This window comes from Ursus maritimus, unplaced genomic scaffold (assembly GCF_017311325.1).
Source record: "Ursus maritimus isolate PB19 unplaced genomic scaffold, ASM1731132v1 scaffold_3, whole genome shotgun sequence".
In the NCBI taxonomy this organism is placed as follows: domain Eukaryota; kingdom Metazoa; phylum Chordata; class Mammalia; order Carnivora; family Ursidae; genus Ursus; species Ursus maritimus.
The window spans coordinates 41,390,371-41,412,165 of NW_024425563.1; the positions used below are offsets into that span (position 1 = coordinate 41,390,371).

The 21,795-nt window shown below is 35.7% G+C and overlaps 1 protein-coding gene across 1 annotated transcript in view; it reads left to right on the plus strand.

The window, feature by feature from the left end:
- The window catches only part of DPY19L2 (dpy-19 like 2), an 83,835-nt gene extending 62,620 nt beyond the window's left edge, over nucleotides 1-21,215 (plus strand). The window contains exons 17-22 of the mRNA XM_040644110.1: nucleotides 974-998; nucleotides 6,944-7,063; nucleotides 8,020-8,194; nucleotides 11,108-11,207; nucleotides 13,120-13,245; nucleotides 19,145-21,215. Of these exons, the coding sequence (XP_040500044.1) occupies nucleotides 974-998; nucleotides 6,944-7,063; nucleotides 8,020-8,194; nucleotides 11,108-11,207; nucleotides 13,120-13,245; nucleotides 19,145-19,295 (697 nt within the window). The 3' untranslated portion in view covers nucleotides 19,296-21,215. The remainder of the gene's footprint in view (nucleotides 1-973; nucleotides 999-6,943; nucleotides 7,064-8,019; nucleotides 8,195-11,107; nucleotides 11,208-13,119; nucleotides 13,246-19,144) is intronic.
- Nucleotides 21,216-21,795: the final 580 nt, after the last annotated feature.

The following is a 21,795-nucleotide window of genomic DNA, read 5'->3' on the forward strand; positions in this document are numbered from 1 at the left end:
TTTAAGATTTTATTTATTTATTTGACAGAGATAGAGACAGCCAGCAAGAGAGGGAACACAAGCAGGGGGAGTGGGAGAGGAAGAAGCAGGCTCCTAGCAGAGGAGCCCGATGTGGGGCTCGATCCCACAACACTGGGATCACGCCCTGAGCTGAAGGCAGATGCTTAACCACTGTGCCACCCAGGCGCCCCCCTGATCAGGCTTTTAAAAAAAAAATCTCTGGATATATGTGTGCCCTTGAACTTCCTTACCTCTTAGTGTCTTACTTGAACTGTGTTACTTTTCTCTCTAACCCCAAAATGCATATTAGAAGAAAGCCTCTGCATGTAAAACCAAAGTCTTCCATCTTCTCAATGGAACAATGAAACAGGCAGTCCATACCTCTTGTACGAGTCTAGCATGCAGGCTAAGAGGAGAAGAACAACATTGACACTATTCAGGCTGTGTTCACTGCACAGTGCCTAGAGCTCAGTAGGCCCATAAACTTTTGTAGAACGAAAAATACTTATATGCTTTACCCATCACTTTTCTTCTAGAAATGTATCCTTGAGAAATGCTCAAGGATGCTCAGAGTTTTACGTGCAAGGATGTTTGTGGTACTTAGAGTCTTAAAAAATGAAAGCAACTTACAAGTCTAGCAGTACTTATCTAAAGCTGTGTATATACTGTACATGGTTGAATATTTAATAGAAAGTATTTTTCTTTAAATCCTTCTAGAGGTACAATCTCCAGCAATCAGTAAAACCTGTTTCATCTTAATCAAAGCCTGGCTTTTTTATATACTTCACATAGGATGACTGTAAATTATGCTTTTCAAATTGCTATAATTTTTAGTGATATTATCTGATATTTTTTATTGTACTGAGTAGTTTAGAGAGAATCAAAATTTTTAAACCTAAGAACAAATAAATGAAGTTTATGTATATGTGATCGTAATGGACATTCAGTAAATAGAGAATGTTTTTTATTCCAGAAAACAGCTCCTTGAACATGGTGAGGTAAAGCTTTCATTTTAATCTTTGCTGTATTTGTGTATTAAATTCTAGTTCAAAGATAATTCATAAAGGTACCGCCTTGCTGCTTATGCACTGTCAGCAGTGGTTCAGCTTTGGTAATAAATGCTGATCCTTCCCATGTTTTCATCTGCTTTTTTGAATAGTAGTAAGGGTTTCTGAAAAACAGAAGGTTCATTTATGACCACGGAGCATAATTAAATTACTTTCATTTATTCATTCATTCTTTTATTCGTTCAACAATAAAAGCATTAATTCCTAGCCCACTGAGGCAGTCAGCTTCAGCCCATCAGGGCAGACATCCGTGGCCCTGTGACTGGTGGTCTTCGGCCACACCCAGACTTGATGGTCAATCAATTACAATCTTAGAGTGTTATAGGATACAGAAGATGGTATAGCAGTTCTGCCCTCAGATAATTTTTCAACAGAGACAAGAAACAAATAAGACAACATTTTATATGGTGCTAAATTATTTTGTGGCATATGAAGAGAAAGCTCAGCAGGGGCTGGAAATATGATTTCCTAAGTAATAGCACTTTGAGTCTTAAGGATCAAATTTACAGGAGAGGGCAACTGAATTTGGACCTAATAAAAACAGCCTATAATGATAAATATTTTTTAATAGTTACTATGTGCCATGTACTGTGCTGTTTTAATTCTATTATGATTCCCATTTTGCAAATAAGAAAATTATGTTAATTAGATGAAAGTAGCTGTCAACAGAGACAAACGCTGACTAACTCAGTTAAGGTTGATTCTTTGCTCACATAAAGTTAAAACCAGGAGTTCCTGGTTAGTGAGTGGTCCTCCCAACAAACTGATTGAGGAACCCAGACTCCTTCCATTTATAGCTCAGCCATCTGCAGATTGTAGCTTCTGAGGTCCATGTGCTTATCTGCATCAAGGCAGCAAAGGAGAGAGAACAGGGGAGATCACGCACCGGAGCTTCTGTAAGGGCCAGGCCTGGAGATGGAAATGTGACCTTCCAGTCCTCAGCCGGGGCTCAGGCACACGGCCACACCTGACTGCAGGGACCTGGGAAATGCAGTCTAGCTACATGTCTAAGAAGAAAAGCAAAGCGGTCTTGACCACGGAATAGAGACCCACAGAAATGGAAGCGTTTTCCTCAGGTCTGCCACGAATTTCTAGTAAAGCTTGCCTTTGACGCTAGCAGGCCACTTCCAGTGCCTTCAAGGCGGTAGTCAGCACTTACTGCTTCCTGTGTGCAGGGCATTTGGGGAAGGGATGTACATACAGTTATAATTTCATTCGCACAACAACCCGTTGAGGTAAGTACGGTTATTTTGTAAATTTTACAGATGAAAGAAAACCGTGGCACGGAGAAGTCGAGTAACATAGGGTGACAAAGCTGAAGGGACCTTAGCTCTGTGGAACCAAGGCCTATGAACCTAGGCCATGTAGCTGCAGAGTCCATGCTGTGAATCATTCACCACACGCTGCCACCTAACGGAACTGCACTTGTGCAAATCAGTCCTGTCACATTGCCCAGTTTTACTTAGCAGTGCACATTCATACTTCATATTTTATCATATGGTATTTAAAACCCACTGCTTTTTATTTATTTATTTTAAACCCACTGCTTTTTAGAAACACAGTATTCCTTCATTTTCTGCCCTCTTTTCTCACATTAACTTTGCTTTCTTATTGTCTTTTATTTCTCCATTTATCCTTATTTTGCCTGTTTTAGTTTTTTTCTATTCTGTATACTAATCAGTTCAATCTTTATTATGTGCCTGTTGTACACCAGGTCCCTGCTTTTGTGGACTTTAATGTGTAGTGGAGGAAGACAAGCAACATTAACAGATACTTATATGTGCCTTGACAAAGGAAGTAGGTAGAAAAGTGCAGAAAAAGTGATTACATCTGTGTGAAGGAGATGGGGTAGTTAAGGACACATTTTTTTAAAAATGACCTTAGAGGAGGAGTTTAACAAAGTCAAAGCGTGTGCATATACAAAGAAGGTAATACATTATGTTCAGAGCTACAGGCAAATCAGGATTGCTGATGCATTGAAAAGGCAAGAAGTAGCAGAAAATGACACAGGTTCAGACTATGGTGACTTCATATGGAAAGAAGCTGGACTCTATCCTGGGCTTTGTTGCTAAGCAAGGGAGGGCATAATCAGATCTGGGTTGTAGATATTTTTGTCCTGTTGGCAGTAAAGAGGATGGCTTTTTAAAAGGTAATCAGAGTTTGGGGGAATTACTTCTTTTGAAAAATGGATTAAGTGATATATGTTGGGGGTCTGTACACTTCCACATTCTCAGACTGATAGAACCATGTGGTTGAATAGTTTATTGTCTGGAGAGGAAGCGTAGTGTAGTGGTTAAAGACACAGACTCGGGAGCTGGCTGGCCCCAGATCCCTGCTCTTCCACTTACTGGCTGTATGATCGTAGGCAAGTTACATTACATCTTTTTGGGAACAACCAAAACAACAGGAACAACAATACGTGTCTCATATGGTAGTGATGGGACTAAATGAGTTACATATAAGATACGTACAATAATGCCTAGTATTAAGTCAAACACTGTGTAAATGCCCACTTTTTAAAAATTTATTAAATTTTTTAATAATAATTTTTTATTATGTTAGCCACCATACAGTATATCCTTAGTTTTTGATGTAGTGTTCTATGATTCATTATTTGCATATGACACCCAGTGCACCATGCAATATGTGCCCTCCTTAATACCTATCAACAGTCCCCCACCCCTCTGAAGCCCTCAGTTTTTTTCCCAGAGTCCATAGTCTCTCATGGTTCATTCCCCCTTCTGTTTACCCCCCCTTCATTCTTCCCTTCCTTCTCCTACCAATCTTCCTGCTATTTCTTATGTTCTATAAATGAGTGAAACCATATGATAATTGTCTTTCTCTGCTTGACTTATTTCACTTAACATAATCTCCTCTGGTCCCGTCCATGTTGCTGCAAATGTTGGGTAATTGTTCTTTCTGATGAAATGCCCACTTTTAAATTTGTGTGCCTTCTGGACCAAGACCTCAGGAGCTCCAGTTGATACTGTGCCTTCTGTGAACCATGCCAGTGAAGGGTATCTCCACCATATTCTCAAGATGTCTTCACCACTGTTGTGGGAGGTAGTTTTGACAGGGACAGTCTGCCATTTGGACTGGTTTTCTGCACTTAGTCTTTGTTTTCTTTATGCTTGAGAGCTGCTACCTTACAGTCTACCCAGTTGGACTCACTTATTCCAGGGGGGAGTAGTGAACAGTTTCCTGAGCTGCTCTTCTTTCCTTGCTTCCAGCCTCTAAAAGACGTTGTGAGGATTGTCCTAGTAATTTTTATGTGGAAAGAGGTACTAACAAATGGACAGGAGGGTACATATAGTACACAACTTTGGACTGTGCTTTTGGATTGTAGCCTTCTGTCTCCTACTTGGTAGTTAAAAAGAAAACTACTTGATAGAAGAGAAGATAAATAACTATGGCAAGAGAGCTCCATGGAAAGTCAGTGGCCTGTGAGTGGAAGAGTAGTCAGAGCATGTGGATAACAATAGCAAACAAACTGAAGCGGTGCCATTGGGAGTGGTCGTTCCGTGTCATTCCCCCACAAAAACGTTATGCAGGGAAGATAAGAAAATGGGGGGCATCTCTCAGTCTCCATATGAAAACAGAGTCCTTTCAGCCATTAGATGATAGGGGAAAGTCAAGAAGAATTATTACTTTGGATTTCATTCTTGTTATATGAGAAGTTGGTGCTAACGTAGAAGTGATGGGGAAAAAAAGGTAGAGTACAAGTAATGGGATTCCGGAGAGACGATGATAGTCTCATCTTGTGGCTCAGAATAACCAAAGGAAGGCATATTAGGAAAAGTCAGATGTACACTTGTATGAATTAGACCACGTCTATGGTAGTCTGTTTTTAGAGGCCACGTTTTAACAAAACATGGGCAATCTGTACCATGTCCAGAGCAAGGCAACCAGAATTATGACACCACAGAACTAATGATCCAAGCTTCTGAATATTTAGCTTAAAAACAGAAAGTTTTCTAAGGGTGAAGGTGGGATTAGTGCAAAGTCATGATTACAGTACTTGGCTAATAGAGAACTTTCATGTGCAATTGGGTTAGACTAATTTTGTGAGTTGCAGAAGTGTAGAAATTATGGGGAGACATTGGTTCAGTTTTAGAAAAGATTGTCTAACATTTACAGCTTATCCATAATTATAACAGGCACTCCTATGGCATATTCCTTTTCAGGAATTAGTGAATAGCCAGTTCATAGATTTACAGACAAGATCCCTGTTTTGGATAGATGGTTAAAGAAGATGGCCCATGAAATCTACCAATGTGTGATTTAATGGTCCTAAACAAAAAGACCTGTTTGGGTGTGAAGCATGTTGATGCCTTTTGTTTCCTCCACAACATGTCCCCAACTTTGTCCAAAGAGGAGTTTGACTCAAGAAAAACGAAGGATTGATTTTGAAATAAATCTTCCACATTCCAGCTTTGGATTCAAGAATTGTGAAAAAATTAACAAATTCCATTTTTAAGCATCTTAAAAGGAAAAAACACAGCTTTGCATTCTGTTTTAAACATAAATTATGTATTTCTGATTCTAAAATAGCACATTTAAAAAGTGTTAGAAAATTCAGAAAAATCACCATTTGGAAGTAACCTCTGTTAACTTTTTAGGTACGTATTTTTGTAGCCTTCTCCACCCCCCCTACCCCACCCATGCATGTATATATACACATAGACGATTTCACAAAATTAATATTTTGTATGTACATAATTATACACATTGAAAGCTTTCCATGCCATTAAATTATCTGCTAACATGTAATCTTTTAATGGCTGTATACATGTGGGAAATGTGGTAATTTACTTATTCCTCTATATTGGTCATATAGGTTGTTTCTATTTTTGCTGATAAAAATTCACTTCAGTGATCATCTTTGTACAAGCATTTCTTGGTTTCAATTATTCCCTTAAATTAGAATGGAAATTTAAGTCAAAGGGGTTGGCTCTTTTGTAGCACCTTGAGAAATAATGCTAAATTACAGAAATGTACCAATTATTTCATTGTATGTTTCAAGGCATCTTCTTTAACACCCAGTATTAATTTAATATTTATCCATTTTATAGATGAAATATCTTATTATATTTAATGTTTAATTTGTTTGAATATCAGTGAGTTAGAACATAAATATTTATTTAGTTGCCACTTAATTTTGGTTGCATTAATTCCTTGTCTATTTTATTTTTCTAGCGAAGAATTGGTTGATAGTTTATGAATATGTCTGTTAGAAAAGTTTTGTCTGAAAACTTTGCTCAGTGGAACCCCATCTTAATAAAAATGGGTATCCTACTAATCAGTACAAATATTTATATATATAATTTCATTACTTTAAAAATAATCTAGATTATGTTTTCTACGATTTTTGTTGCATTCCGTATTTATATGTCTCTGTGGCTCCCTTCCTCACCTTGTGTGGGTCCTGTTCAAATGCCACCTCTTCAGTGAGGCCCTTCCTGATTGTCCTCCTTGCGATTGCAATGGCTCTTGCCTGTGGCCTCACACCACACCCTGCACTCCCAGTCTCCTTTCCCTGTTCCACTTCCTTCAATTTCTAAGAGACTATATAATGGATTCATTTGCCTGACATGACATTTTTGTGTCTCTTTTCTAAATGTTCTAAAATGTAAGCCTCACAAGGGCAGAAATTGCTCACTGTTGTTACGTTCACTGTTGTATCCAAAGCCCCCAGAACAGTACATGGTCTATAGCACACATTTGCTAAATCTTTGTTGAATGAATGAATGAATAAATATTACCAGACTTATTACTAAATTAAATGATCCTTGTCCTAATAGTAGTTTTAATATACATTATATTTATTAACTTAAAAATATATAAAGTGAAAATATCATTTTGTTTTGTTTTTACAGTTGATTTTTCACACCTTACAACTGTTAGCATTCACTGTCCTTGCCATTTTAATCATGAGGCTGAAGTTGTTTTTAACACCTCACATGTGTGTTATGGCTTCCTTGATATGCTCTCGACGGGTAGGTATTCACTTTTGTGTCACTACACTATAGTAACTAGAACAGCAGCACTGTAGTTACCATGGCTTTGCTGAGTAATCCAAAATATAAAAACACTTGGTTTAAATGATTTAAAAGTTTATTTCATGATTAACCATGAATAAGAAGAGCAATTTCAAGTAGCTTTGAAGATTATTCCTAGATTTTAACTGATGTTGTATGACTCACTTGCGACTTTCCCCTGTGTTGGTATTCTATCCACAGACATAGGTCTTTGGAGTTCAGGTCTGTGCAAGAGTTTCTTGGCCCATCAAAACGATGCTCAAGTGTTCTTCTAATGCTAGAATAGACGCAGGGTGATCGCTCTAGTATTGTTCTGCTTGGATCAGAGAACCCCTTAGAAAAGTGGTCAGTTCTGGGGTTCTCTTACCGTTATATACACAAGAGCCAGACAAAGAAGATAGAATTTTGGGACTTACAGAAACATCTTACTTAGTTTTGACGATGAGTCTTGTGTTAGACTATCATAATGCTTGTTTTCCTGAGAGGAATATATGTGTTAAAGCTAGTGGGATAAAAAATTATTATTAAAAAAATAATAAAATAAATCTAGTGGGGTTTCCATAATTACTTTAGATGTCCATTAAAACCAGATATAATAGGAGTTAATTCTAGGTTAACATTTTTTTGATTTGCTAATCTTAATCCTTGGTAGTAAATCAGTTACTAGAAGGATGAGGTGTGTTTCTTCCTTTATTCTTTTGAGGAGAAAGAAAGTTCCATTTTTAGTAGGCCCTATAATTCTAAAATATGTCTATTTTTAAACAATAGGTGACCATAGTTCTGTATATTATTTAGTGCATTGACAGTATCAAATGATAATCCACCTTGGTTTAAGTAGCAAGGTGAGAGTTTATTATTGGCCCTATAGCACTCTTCATATAAGAATTAAAAATAAATGGTTTCTTTCATTTCAGCTCTTTGGCTGGCTTTTTTGCAGAGTTCGCTTTGAGAATGTTATCTTTGGCATTCTAACAGTGATGTCAATACAAGGTTGTGCAAACCTCCATAATCAGTGGAACATAATAGGAGAATTTAATAATTTGCCCCAGGAAGAACTGATACAATGGATCAAATATAATACCAGACCAGGTATGTGGCCCTTTCGTTCTATGTATAGCTGGTTATATACAGACATGTAGAAACAGACACACACAGAGTCGTTTATTCACTCACAGATTTTGAGCATGCTACTTGCAGTGTCCACCAGGTCGAAACTTTTCAAAAAGCAATTTTGTGCCCTCTTTAGATGCCGCTTAGATAACTCAAGATTTTTAATTAGCATGAAGAATTAATGATTGTTCATAGTTATGTACTATAACGCTGAGATCATTATTGTGTTTTAACCCTAACAATGACAAAAATAAAAATTTCAATAATATTTCATAGCTTGTGAACAGACCACTGGAGAAGATACTTTTGACCATGGGGAGGTCAACACTGCTTCTATCACTTCAGTCAGTGCTCACTGTCTCATCCAACTCTGTAAAACCATTTGCACACAGAAGGGTTAAGACCTCAGATACTCTGTTTTCTTCACTAAATCATTTCAAAGAGATGAGTATAAATCCTACTTGTAAATACTCTAAAATATCATTTTTAGCTTACCTTTTTTCCTTCCTATCTTTTTCTAAAACCACCTCAAGCAGAGATATTGATTTCATTTTTAAAAAATCTTTCCAGAGAATGAGTATATTCCACACTATTTTCTTTAAGTAATCCATAATCTTGTCTAAGATTGTTTTTGAAATTTAGTAATTTTCTGTGACACAAGTTCTTCATTGTGGCTTATTTAAATTGATCCTGTGACTCCTTCGGGCGATTTTCTCGTTTGTTTATTTGATAGTCACCATTTTATTAATTAGCCATTGTTAAGGTAAAGTTTCATAAGCTTCAACTCAGTCATCAGGTTTTCAGAGGTGACAGTACCTCATCACTTGCAGCTGCCAGACCGGTTTAATCAGAATTTTAAAATTAATCCTCTAGTGAATTTTTCCTTATAGGAATATAAGGTGTAGGTACTCCTTTTACTCTCCTTTACCCCTTGCCAGTTAGTTATTTTCCCCAAACTTTATGAGATACCAACTTTTAAAATATTTTCTTGGGTCTGTCTTTGTTCTAGAGTGTTTGTCTTGGGTTCCTGACAGAGAGGGCCTGCATTTGGCAGCTTATCCTAAGACGACTCCCACGAACTCCTACCTCAGTTTTAGCCACCTCTTCTTTGATTTTCATATAAATCTTTTTCATCCTTTTATTATGAGTTTTCTCATGGTTACCACATGTTTATTAAAAGCAGCATGATGGAGGCGGCTGGGTGGCTCGGTTGGTTAAGCATTTGCCTTTGGCTCAGGTCATGATCCCAGGGTCCTGGAATCAAGCCCCACATCAGGCTCCCTGCTCAGTGGGGAGGCCGCTCCCCTTGCTTGTGCTCTCTCACTCATTCTCTCAAATAAAGAAATAAAATCTTTTTTAAAAAAGTATATAAAAATAGACACATAGATCAATGGAACAGAACAGAAAACCCAGAAATGGACCCACAACTATATGGTCAACTAATCTTCGACAAAGCAGGAAAGAATATTCAATGGAAAAAAGACAGTCTCTTCAAAAAATGGTATATGGAAAACTGGACAGCAACATGCAAAAGAATGAAATCCAGCCCATGGTCTACTTACCAAGTCATGTATTAGTGAGACTTTTGTCAAGTCAGAAGGGATACTTTTTTCTAATTCATATAGTAGAGTGTATGTGGAGACTTCAGTGAACATAAAGGAAAGTATCCCAGCCTTTCCCCATCTTGTTCATATTTACCTCCCCATCAAAAGTGAAGACTGTGCAGAGTATTTCTCCTCCTTTCTCTGCCATAGATGATTTGTCTTCAGAGATTCCAGCTCTTGCTGGACAGACCCACCTGCTTTCTTCCCGATAACTGTGGCCCTGGGCTTCGGGTCCCTCTAGCCTACATTTTCTCAGCCTTGGCACTATTGACATTAGGGGCTGGCCTGTGCATTGAAGAATATTTAGCAGCATTCCTTCCCTCTCCCCACAGGTTGCCAGTAGCACCTCTCTCCCCCACAGTGTGCCAATCAAACATGTCTCCCGAAATTGACCATATCTATCCCTAGGAAATAAAATCATGTCTGGTTGAGAACCACTGCTCTAGCCTAAGAGCTTTCCATCATTAATTTTTGAATCTTGTGATAATAAATATACATTTCTACATTGATTGACATATTTTTGAAATTAAGTCATGTAGAGATTTTCATTTAAAGTTACATTTAGAATACTTAGTTATATTTGCAAGTAAACATTCAGTTATCTGCAGTAGCTTTGAATGACACGCCTTGTTCTTATTAGTGATTTTATTATGCTGATTAAAAATGATAATATCCTTTAAAACTATATAATAATTTATTATACAGAAGCGCCAGGAGGTAAGTAAATATTTTTGTCTTCCAAGAAACTACAGTTCACAGTTTTGCCTTAAAAGATGTAGTGTGAGACTTGTCCTTTGTAACAGTCTCTCAGTTCTTGGCATTTTAAATTATCAGAACAAGATATAAAGTTTTATAATTCTTTCTGGTCCTGTGTGTTTTTGTAGTATTGTCTTTTACATTGTGCTTGAACGTGGCAAGAAGTTGTAGTGAAGTGGCTGAGGGAGGGCTCTGGTGCCACCTAGGCGTGTAGTCTTGGGCAAGTCGCTTACCTTTGTTGGCTCTCAGTTTCCTTATTTACAAATTAGAATAACACAGAACCCACTTCATGACGTTGTGCAAATTGAGTTGTTTAATCCTAGTAAACTTATTTAACACAGTTCCTGGCACAGCGATAACAAAGTCGGCTGTTATCATAGTAGACAATATTGAGCAAAGAAAAAAGAATAATGCCGGTGGTTATCATTTAAATGTGTTTCATCTTTCTTAATTTGAGTTCAGATATTACAGCTAAGTAATGATCTTTGGTTTTGTTTAAACTGTCATTAAGGAATAAATCCTTGTTTTTCAGATGCTGTTTTTGCAGGTGCCATGCCTACGATGGCCAGTGTCAAGCTGTCTACCCTTCACCCCATTGTGAATCACCCACATTACGAGGATGCAGACTTGAGGTTGGCAACTGAAAGTTTCAACCAGACATGCTTACAACTCATATTTGACTCTTAGGAATAGGGAAAATTTTACATATGCACACACACACTCATCTTCATATTCATGCTGGAAGTTTAAAAATGTATAATAACCTTCCAGAAATTATAATATGTACCTGTTGACTCTAAAGGAAGCTTAATAAACCTCTGAAAAATGAAAAAAAAATTTTTTTCAAAGTGAAAATGTCATGTATTCATGACTAACCTGTGTGTGTCTGTTTGTTCCATAGAACTGCTAAGTACCAGTACTAGGAGATGGGCTGGATCTGGCCTATGGCCAGAGTTTGCCAGCCCCTGCTCTGAACCCCACAAGCCCCTCTGCCTGATTTAAGAAACCATTCTCCATCTTACCGGTGGCCTATAACTTTTCTTTTTATTTTATTTTTTTAAATTTTAATGTTTTTTTATTATGTTAGTCACCATACAGTACATCCCTGGTTTCCGATGTAAGGCTCGATGATTCATTAGTTGCGTATAACACCCAGTGCACCATGCAATACGTGCCCTCCTTACTACCCATCACCAGTCTATCCCATTCCCCCACCCCCCTCCCCTCTGAGGCCCTCAGTTTGTTTCTCATAGTCCATAGTCTCTCATGCTTCATTCCCCCTTCTGATTACCCCCCCTTTCTTTATCCCTTTCTTCCCCTACCGATCTTCCTAGTTCTTATGTTCCATAGATGAGAGAAATCATATGATGATTGTCTTTCTCTGCTTGACTTATTTCACTTAGCATTATCTCCTCCAGTGCCGTCCATGTTGCAGCAAATGGCCTATAGCCTTTTCTAACAGATAAAAAAAGTGTATGAAATTTGCTATATTACATGCTTTTATGAAAATTTAGGGTGTTTTTTTGCTAGCTAGGTATGAGAACTCTGGTTTTCATTAAGGTGTGAGAGTTTTGTTTTCCTTAAATAACTAACTTCAAAAATTATTTTGATCATTTTAGTAATTGTCAGGGTAACCTTTTCCTGTTAATGCATCTTTGACCTATTATTAGAGGCAAAATTTTAAATCATTTAAAGTTTTATGTCTGGTTGTGGACACTGCACATCCTATATGCTTGAAATTTTGAGAAATGTCCAATGCTGGTCGGAGGATGGGTAACGGCGTGACGGGCATTAAGGAGGGCACATGATGTACTGAGCGCTGAGTGTTATATGCAACGGATGAATAACCGCAATCTACATCTGAAACTGATGATACACTATATGTTAACTAACTGAATTTTAAGTAAAATAAGTTTAAAGAAATATACAGTTCATAAATGGTAATTATTCAGGATTTCATAAAAACTCCTCTATTTAGGGCCAGATTGTCTGTTGTACCATATTTTGGTGACTCATCCTGTTTGTCAAGCTTCCTGACTGCTACACGAGAAGCCCTCTGTCTGAATGTATGATTTACTACATTTCAACTTCAATTCGTATGCTTTTCGGATAATTTCAGTAGGTGAAATTATCTATCCAAAATCTGTTCTCACTCTGTTCCCCTCTCTCTGAATATGTTCTATGAGCAGATTAATTATTTTATGCATATGCAAAGCAAATTTATATCCTGAACTATTATCCTGCTACCCAGGTCTAGAGTCTAAACCAGTTTATGTCTGTCTTTTCCGGTAAACGCTAACACGCAGTACCTACAAAATTCAGACCACTGTAAGTTTTAGCACATGCAAAATGTAAGTAGGAATGTGGACGCTGTTATCCAAAAATAATCTATGCCATCCCCAAAACAATTCATGCTGCTTGAGGTCATATATATGGGTGCTCCAGCCAGTGACTGTTGGGATTTTAGCTTGCTAGCAAAATTTCTTTAGTCCATTCTATTATAACTTATTAAAAATTTTTTTAACTTGTGTTTTGAATGTAAAGGGCCCGGACAAAAATAGTTTATTCCACATACAGTCGAAAATCTGCAAAAGAAGTGAGAGATAAATTGTTGGAGTTACATGTGAATTATTACGTTTTAGAAGAGGCATGGTGCGTCGTGAGAACTAAGTGAGTATGAGCCCTGTGCTATATGATATGGGATATCTTTACGCAACAATCATTTTACTTTATTACAGTGGTTGTGATTCTTTAGGAATTTTTATTCTAAATAAATTCCATTAAAATATTATCGTGGTATTTTATTTAAAATTATTTCATGTAGGAAAGTAAGTATCATTTAAGTAGAATCTAATTTCAAGAAATTATAGTGTGTATTAACTTCCAGATTTTTTCATTTTAATTTAACATCTTAAATGTTGCTTTCCTTCATAATTTTTCAAATTTTTATGAGAATTTTTATTAGATGTATGAAATACAGGTTTGAATTTACAGCAGTGTGAGACATTAGCATTATTTTACTGTAACTGGAAAACACTGAATTAATACGACGAGAAAAGTTTTAGATAAGAAGACATAGTAAAACATTCCTAAGTATAATTTTGAATTTCTGAATTTTGAATTTCTAAAAATCACAGAATTCTAAAATGGTTAATGGATATCTTGAGGCCCTTTTTAAGACTCCTTGACTTAAGAGGTTCTTAGTAGTATTAAGTCTAACATTAAGAATTTTCATTTCTCACATGGATAATTAAGAGTTAGACCATAGAACATTTTGGGAAAGTGAGGTACATAAGTTTTAGTGGCTTATTTTAATATCTAATTTTAATACCTAATATATCTAGGAAGAAATGGGATCTTGTAAAAGAAGAAACAGGAACATCATAATGTTGATGTCTGTGCACATCACATTAATTTAAAATTTAATAAGACAAAGTAGACTTCAACACAAGGCATATTACCACAAATAAAGATGGACATTTTATAATGACAAAAGGATTAATTCATTAAAATATATAACAGTTCTAAAATGTGTATCTCTAAACAGAGCTTCAAAGTGCACAAAGTAAAAATGTGGAGAGTATAAAGAAAAAATAAGCAAATTTTCAATGTTAGTTGAAAATTTTAACTTTCCTTTCACTACTGAGAAAATTAGGCTAAAAGAGTGTAAGGATTAAAAGATAGAAACATCAAACAGTATCAAGTAACCTGACCTAATTACTCTTACAGAACAGTACCGGAAAATACATTGTGCAGAGTACACAATCTTTTAAAGGACACATGGAATTTTCACCAAGGGAAAGCACACTGGACCATAAAAATGGCTTCAGTATGTTTAAAAGATTTGAAATCATACAGAATTAAATTAAAAATTAAATATTATAAATCTACTAAATATAGATATCTGGTAAATCCATCCGTATTTGGAAATTAGGCAGTAAACTTATAGATAACTTATGGGTCAAAGAAAAAAACCAAAAAGGAAATTAAAAAATGATTTTTTTTTACTTGAATGCAAAAAGAGGTGTTTCCAACAATGTTGCTGATCTAAAAACTGATGAATCACAGAAACATGCTGAATGAGAGAAGCAAAACACACAAGAGTACATTCTATGTGATTCAGTTCTGTGAAGTTCAAAATATGCAAGACTGATGGGAACAGAAATCAGAATAGTGATTGGCTATGGTGGAGCAGGGGTAGAGGTGGTGGTGGAAAGATCACCTGGAAAGAGATTCAAGAACTTTTTTCTTTTTCTTAGAATAATGACAGTGTTCATTATCTTGACTGACATGTTTTTTATATAAGTGTATGCATTTATCAAAACTCATGGAACTGTACACTAAGATCTGTGTGTGTTTACTTCTGTAATTGTACCCTAATAAAAAGTTACTCTATACAAGTAAATATTTATGCAGAGAAGACGTCTTCTAAAATATTAGGAGTTAGAAAAATATTGTACAGCTATCACTGATAGCCTTCAGAGACATCAGGAATAAGTTCTAAAGAAGGAATAGCAAATTTTCTCTCATGACAATTCTTTTTGTAAAATTGGCCACTTCTGTTTTTCTTCACAACTCTATTCTATTAAGTATTACATACTCCTTACCTAAAGGCCCAAGCTTATGTGACATTAAGAGAAAATAATGAAAAGTGCTAATTGGATTTTATAGCTTGGAAAAACTGAATTTAGGAGTTATTGGTCTGTTGCAGGCCCATACAAATTGAACATAGGACCCATAAGAAACCAGTTTTGGAGGGAGTTCAGTTACTATTGGCAAGAAGGGGTTGATTTGTTGCTCCCAGAGATTACAGTTACAAGAACTGGGTGAAAACGCAGGCACTCTTCACTTTGCATGGTACTATATTAGCTGAAACTTGAGCATGTCAAAAGGATGTTTTGCTTTGCATGGTTCCATGGAGCTCAGTGTCATGTTAATTGAGACTCATGTGAATTAGAACCGTGTCTTAAGAGTTACCATGGCACTACTTAAAGCAAGGACATAGTCCCAATATGCATATACTTCAATTAACAGGATGCATCCAAAGTTAGGTTTAATGGTATTAAAAACAACTGCATGAAGTCTCTGGGAAATCACACAAAAGCAGGGAGAAACTTGAGAAACATTTGCTCTTGAAACTCCTCTGAATTTGTGACCTTCTTGCCTGAGAGCACTTCCTAAACCATCCCCTCCCTGCTTTTAATATAGCAGAAAATCACAGCATTCTGGTTTTAGGGGACAAATGGTGACAGATGAGCTGTGAGTAGCAAAGCAGCTGGATATTTGAAGGGGATGTTTTAGAAGCAAGAGCACTATAGAAAAACCAAAATCTAAACTCTGAATATAAATTCTGCCTAAAACCTATTCTATACAAGCCTGTGGGAAAGCCCTGGGAACTTGGGAAAAGGGCAGGTGAAAACTAGAACAAGATGTCTATCCTTTTTATTTATTTTTATTTTTTTAAAGATTTTATTTATTTTAGAGAGAGCATGAGCAAGGGTAGGGGCAGAGGGGGAACGAGAGAGGAGAGGGAGAGAATCTCAAGGAGACTCTGCCCTGAACGCAGAGCCCGACATGGGGTTTGAACTCATGACCCTGCGATCATGACCTGAGCTTAAACCAAGAGTTGGGTGCTTAAACAACTAAGCCACTCAAGGTGTCTATCCTTGAAAGAGAACTCCTGGTGAGATTTGCAAATTCCCTGTGCCTTTGACCATGTACATTTCCCAACCTGCACACACCCTAGGAAGCAGAAAGCAGAATCATCACTGGTTCAAGGTGTCAGGTCAGAAATAAGGGATAACAAAGCAACTATAAATTCTGGGGAGACCCCCAAAGCAAGGGAAATGTGGAAAAGATGGGTTTCCAAATATAACTCTGCCCAAATCCTTGGCTGATAAAAACACAAAGAAAACCCCAGGGCTAAAAGAAAGAAGTAGCTGGAATCTCAAAAAACTGAGCAGAGATAGCAGCTGCACAATACAGGAGATCCAGACAAGTTAATTATCTACCAGAACAGAAACAATGAAATAAGTCATCAGAAGAACAAAACAGATTTCAGACCACTGCTGCCAGGTATTTTCTCCAGTGTTCAGTTTCCAACCCAAAATTACCAGACCTGTAAAAAAAATGGGACAGTCTGACCAATACTCCGAAAAAAAGTTAGAGAAACTGATTCAAATAGGTTGAGATGTTGGATTGAGAAATGAAAGACTGCAAAGCTGCTGTTATGATTATACTCAAGGAATTACGGAAAATACATTCAAAGAATTAAAGGAAGACATGATATTAACAAAGGACAAGATATGATTCTCAACAGTGACGTAAAAGCACCCTCCCTGGAAAAATGGAAATTTTAGAACTGAAAAGTACAATCAATGAATGAAAATTCTTTAAAAGTTCTAAAGAGATTTGATAGGACAACAGAAAAAAAAATCAATGACTTGAAGGTAAATCAAGAAAAAGTAGCCAATCGAAAGAATAGGGATCAAAAAGATTGAAGAAGAATAAAAAGCCACGGAGACCTGAGTGTTATTAAGTAGTTCAACCCATGTATAATAGAGTACCAGAAGAATGAAAGAAAAGAAAAATGGCAGAAAAAAAATACCTGAAGAAATGTTGGCCAAAAGTTTCTTGTTCACTTAAAGCCATTCACTGAAATATCCAATTAATCTTAACAAATGCAGTGAGGATAAACCCAAGGAAATCCACACCACAGTACATCATAGTCAAACTGGTGAGAAACAAGGAGAAAAGAGAAGACCTTGAAAGAAGCAAGAGAAGAATGATATGATAAACATCTGGCTTCTTTTCATAAATAATAGAAGTCAACTGACATTCAGATGATAATTCAAAATTCAGATATACAGGATATATTAAAATGCACTGGAAGTGGTAAAAATGTGGATAAATATTAATCACTATATATTTTTTTATTATCTGAAAATCTTTTAAAACCCTATGACTAGTTAAAGCAAAGATAGTACCATTATATTTTTGCGTTTATAATGTAAGTCATATATATATGTCAGCAATAGCACAAGCAAGGGGAGTAAATGAAAATATATGATTTTCTGGAAATAATCCAAGTTTAATGTTAAATAAATTGTGATACATTGAAGATGCCTGTTTTAATATCTAGAGCAACCAAAAAAAAAAAGGCAAAAAAAAAAAAAGAATGGATAAGCCAGTGAGTAAAATTGATGACATAGTAAAACTTTTTGCTTGACATAAGTCAAGAAAGAGAAACAGACTATCAAAAAAGAGATGAAACAAATAGAAAAAAAAAAGGCTAAATCAAATAATATCAGCAATCACAAATGTGAATGGAGACAAAACACTCCAATCAAAAGGTAAAGATTGGTAGACAGAATACAAAAGCAAAATCTATGTGTCGCCTGTAAGACATACATTTTAAATACATATATAAGTTGAAGGAAAGGGATGATACTGTTATCATGTGAGTAACATATGAAAACTGTAGTGAATATAAATATCTGGAATATTCTAGATAAGGCAAAACTGTATTGCAGAAAGAAGATCAGTATTTGCCTGGGCTAAGCTTGAGCGAGGGGACTGACTGCAAATGGGTTCAAGGGAACTTGTTTCAGTGTCGGGAATTTTCTGTATTATGGTTATGGTGGTGTTCACACACCTATACACAGTTGCCCATATTTATCAAACGTTACTAATAAATGGGTGCATTTTATTGTACATGAATGATTCCTCAATATAGCTGTTAAAAAGTAATAGCCAATTTTGCCTGTCTTCTCCCCTTAACTGCCTCTCATGCAAGGTTATTCTCTAGTGAGAACTAGTATCCCAGTCAGTCCAATCATAGAGCCACCCAAAGTAGGAAAGGTAGAGGAGAACAATCTGGCAAACCAGAGCTTTCCTTCCTTGCTTTGGACTATATGTTTTCATGCTAATCTAAGTTCGGTGAAGCCCAAAAATATGAAATTGATCAGGAATTAGATTAGCTTTCCTTTAATTTGTCTCCTACTATTCATGGGCCTTATGTTTGGATGGTGATACCCCCTAGAAAATGTGTTTATTTATATTTCATTTTGAAAATAAATTTTTAAATATGTATTTCTGAATGTATATTGAACCTTTACTGTTAAGTTTAATAATATGTTGGTTATTTGGGTAAGTGGAAAATGAAAATGCAACATACTTAACTTCATTTTTATCCTTCAATATTAAACTTAACATTTTTTGAAATGATACTTAAAATCTTAATTAAATTAATTAGTCTCAGGGCACCTGGGTGGCTCAATCAAGCATCTGCCTTCAGCTCAGTTCATGATCCCAGGGTCCTGGGATTGAGCCCCACATCAGGCTCCTTGCTCATCAGGGAGTCTGCTTCTCCCTCTCCTCCCCACTCATGCTCTCTCTTGCTGTCTATGTCTCTCTCTCTCTCTCTCTCTCAAATAAATAAATCTTTAAAAAAAATAGTCTCTAAAAATCTAGAGCTACTTTATAATGTATATATTTTCCCTGTATATATGAATGCATTTTTAATATGGATATATATGTGTCTTTTTTTTTTTTTTTTTTTTTTTTTTAGGCCTGGTTGCAGTATGCTGGAAATTTGGGATGTGGAAGACCCTTCTAATACAGCTAATCCTCCCTTATGTAGCGTCTTGCTCAAGGACGGGAGGCCTTACTTCACCACAGTATTTCAGAATAGTATGTACAGAGTGTTAAAGGTTAACTGAGAACAAGACAGCCCATCACAAGTGTGGGGTTGCAAACAAGTGTGTAGAAAACAATCACTTTGCCTTATTTACATGAATAAAAATCACAAGCTTTAATAAGGGACCCTTAAAAAGAAGGTCAAAATGATTTTGAGTTATTCCAATTATTAAAAGGTAAATTATTTCATTGTTTTCCATTGAATGTGACCCTTATTAAGCTTGTTATTTAAATGATTAAATCATTTCATTCTGCATAAATGAATGTCCATCTTAAAATTCTAAAGAAAAAATATCTGTAAAAGAACAATGAAATTCAATAAACAAAAGGTATATATAAGTCCTTTTGTATCCAACTAGATGCTTCAGATTTTTTCTAGTACCAGCGTGTACCAGCTCAAACTCTTTAGACCACTTAGAATAGAGTAATGCAGTTTCTGAAATGACACTTCCTTAAAATCCTGATACTAATCACAACTTCTTTACCTCTGTGAGGAAATTTGTGTGTAACCATGTGTCTTTTGAGGTTGTTTTTGCTTTTATTAGCTCTTGGGAAAGATCTTTAATAGCTTTTAATATTTTTTTTTATCATTTCAAGTTAAATGTTTTTTAAAAACAACTTATTTTGTAATGTTTTGAATCTCTTGAAATGTATTTACCCAACCAGATAATATCTGTATTTTCTATTGATTAGTTCCTAACCAAAGTCCAACAGGTTATTAATCTGTCTTTATAATCCAGTGGATTTTCTTTTAACATTCAGGTCAAATAAAATTTGCTATGGTACATGACCGAATTTGGGGGTTAAAACATAATCAGAAAAGAAAATCCAGCTAAATTTATCATATGAGATTTTAAGATCCTGGATCCTGAATGAAGCAAAGGCATTTTTCATCTTGACAGCCCTGTAGCTCACTGGACATCTTTCTTTCTGATTACCATCTTTCTGATCACCATCTTTTATAATAACATATTTTTAAATCCTCATTTATTTTTGGTTTTGGATGAGGAAACTGATGTTTTATAAATCTCCTCCAATATAAAACCTATGCAACAACAATGCTTTGAAAGTGGGAAATAGTTACCTTGAAGATGTTACCAGATGCAAAGATAAATGCTCTTTCTCTGCTTGAGAGATAGTGAGTATGCCACATCTGTAGTATTTTAATATCTATCTACTTTAAATTAATCATCTTGGAGTTTTTGTAATTCCCTTATGTTCTTGGCCCTCTACATTTGGGATAACAAAATAACTCAATTCTGTAGGTTAGTTCATGTATAGTAGGTGGGAGATTATATTCAAGAAAACCAATAAAATTATTTTTTAACTTTTATAATTATAAAATATTTTAATACAGGATACAAAACATCTAAGAAAGCATGCCCCATTTTATCAGTATTTTCAAATAATTTGTTTGGGCCTAGGTATGGGGCAAAGAAGGAAAGGAGACTTAACATCTAACATTATAAAAATTAAAATACATTTTGAATGATGTTTTCGTAGGAAATATTTTAAAGAAGTTGGTAGAATTTTTTTTTAAAAGAAGAGCTGTATTAGCTAATAAAACATTTTATAAGTGTGCTTATGTGGATTTATATATAGGAAAGCCAATAAAATTATTTTCAACTTTAATAGTTGTAAAATATTTTAACACAGGATGCAAAGCAGCTAAGAAAGCATGCACGTTTTACTTATTTTAGCATTTTCACCTAATTTGTTTTGGTGTGTGGGGCAAAGGAGGAAAAAAGATGTAAAACCTAGCATTCATAAAATTAAAGTGACACATTTTTGATGGAGTTGTCATAAAAAATATTTTTTGAATAAGTTGGTAGAATTCAACAACAAAAGGAAGAATAGTATTAACTAGTTAAATGTTCCATACAGATATAATGTATTAATATGGCTTGTGTTACTTTCCTGTACTATGTATATTTGAAAATTAAAAAAACCCTTGAAGATCTTCTCTGTGTTTTCTATCTTTTCTCATCCTTTACCAAGCATTGAAGTAATTCTGATATGAAGGTAGGAAATCACAAGCCCCTGAATTAATTAATTAATTAATTTATTTATTTATTTATTTAAGATTGACTTGATCCCAGGACCCTGGGGTCATGACCTGAGCCAAAGGCAGATACTTAACCGACTGAGCCACCCAGGCATCCCAAGGCCCCTGAATTTATTAACCGTGTTTACATTGACAATGATCTTTCTTAGCCATTTAAAAACAGTTCTGTGTCATCTCACGCAGAAGGCAGTGTACCGTGATGGAAATAGTGTGGGCTTTGTAACCAGATGGGTCTAATTTTCAATCCTGGCACTTCTATTTACTGGGTGTATTACCTACCATCCATTCAAAGATATTTATTGAGTACTTACTGTATGCCAGGCATTGTGCTAATTAAGCTTGGTCATGTTACATGAGTGTGAGCTGGTTTCTTCACCTGGAAATTAGAACTCACACTACCTACTGGCAGTGTCACGCTGAGGATTAGTAGGAGAGCGTGTTAAAGCGTTTGGCACATG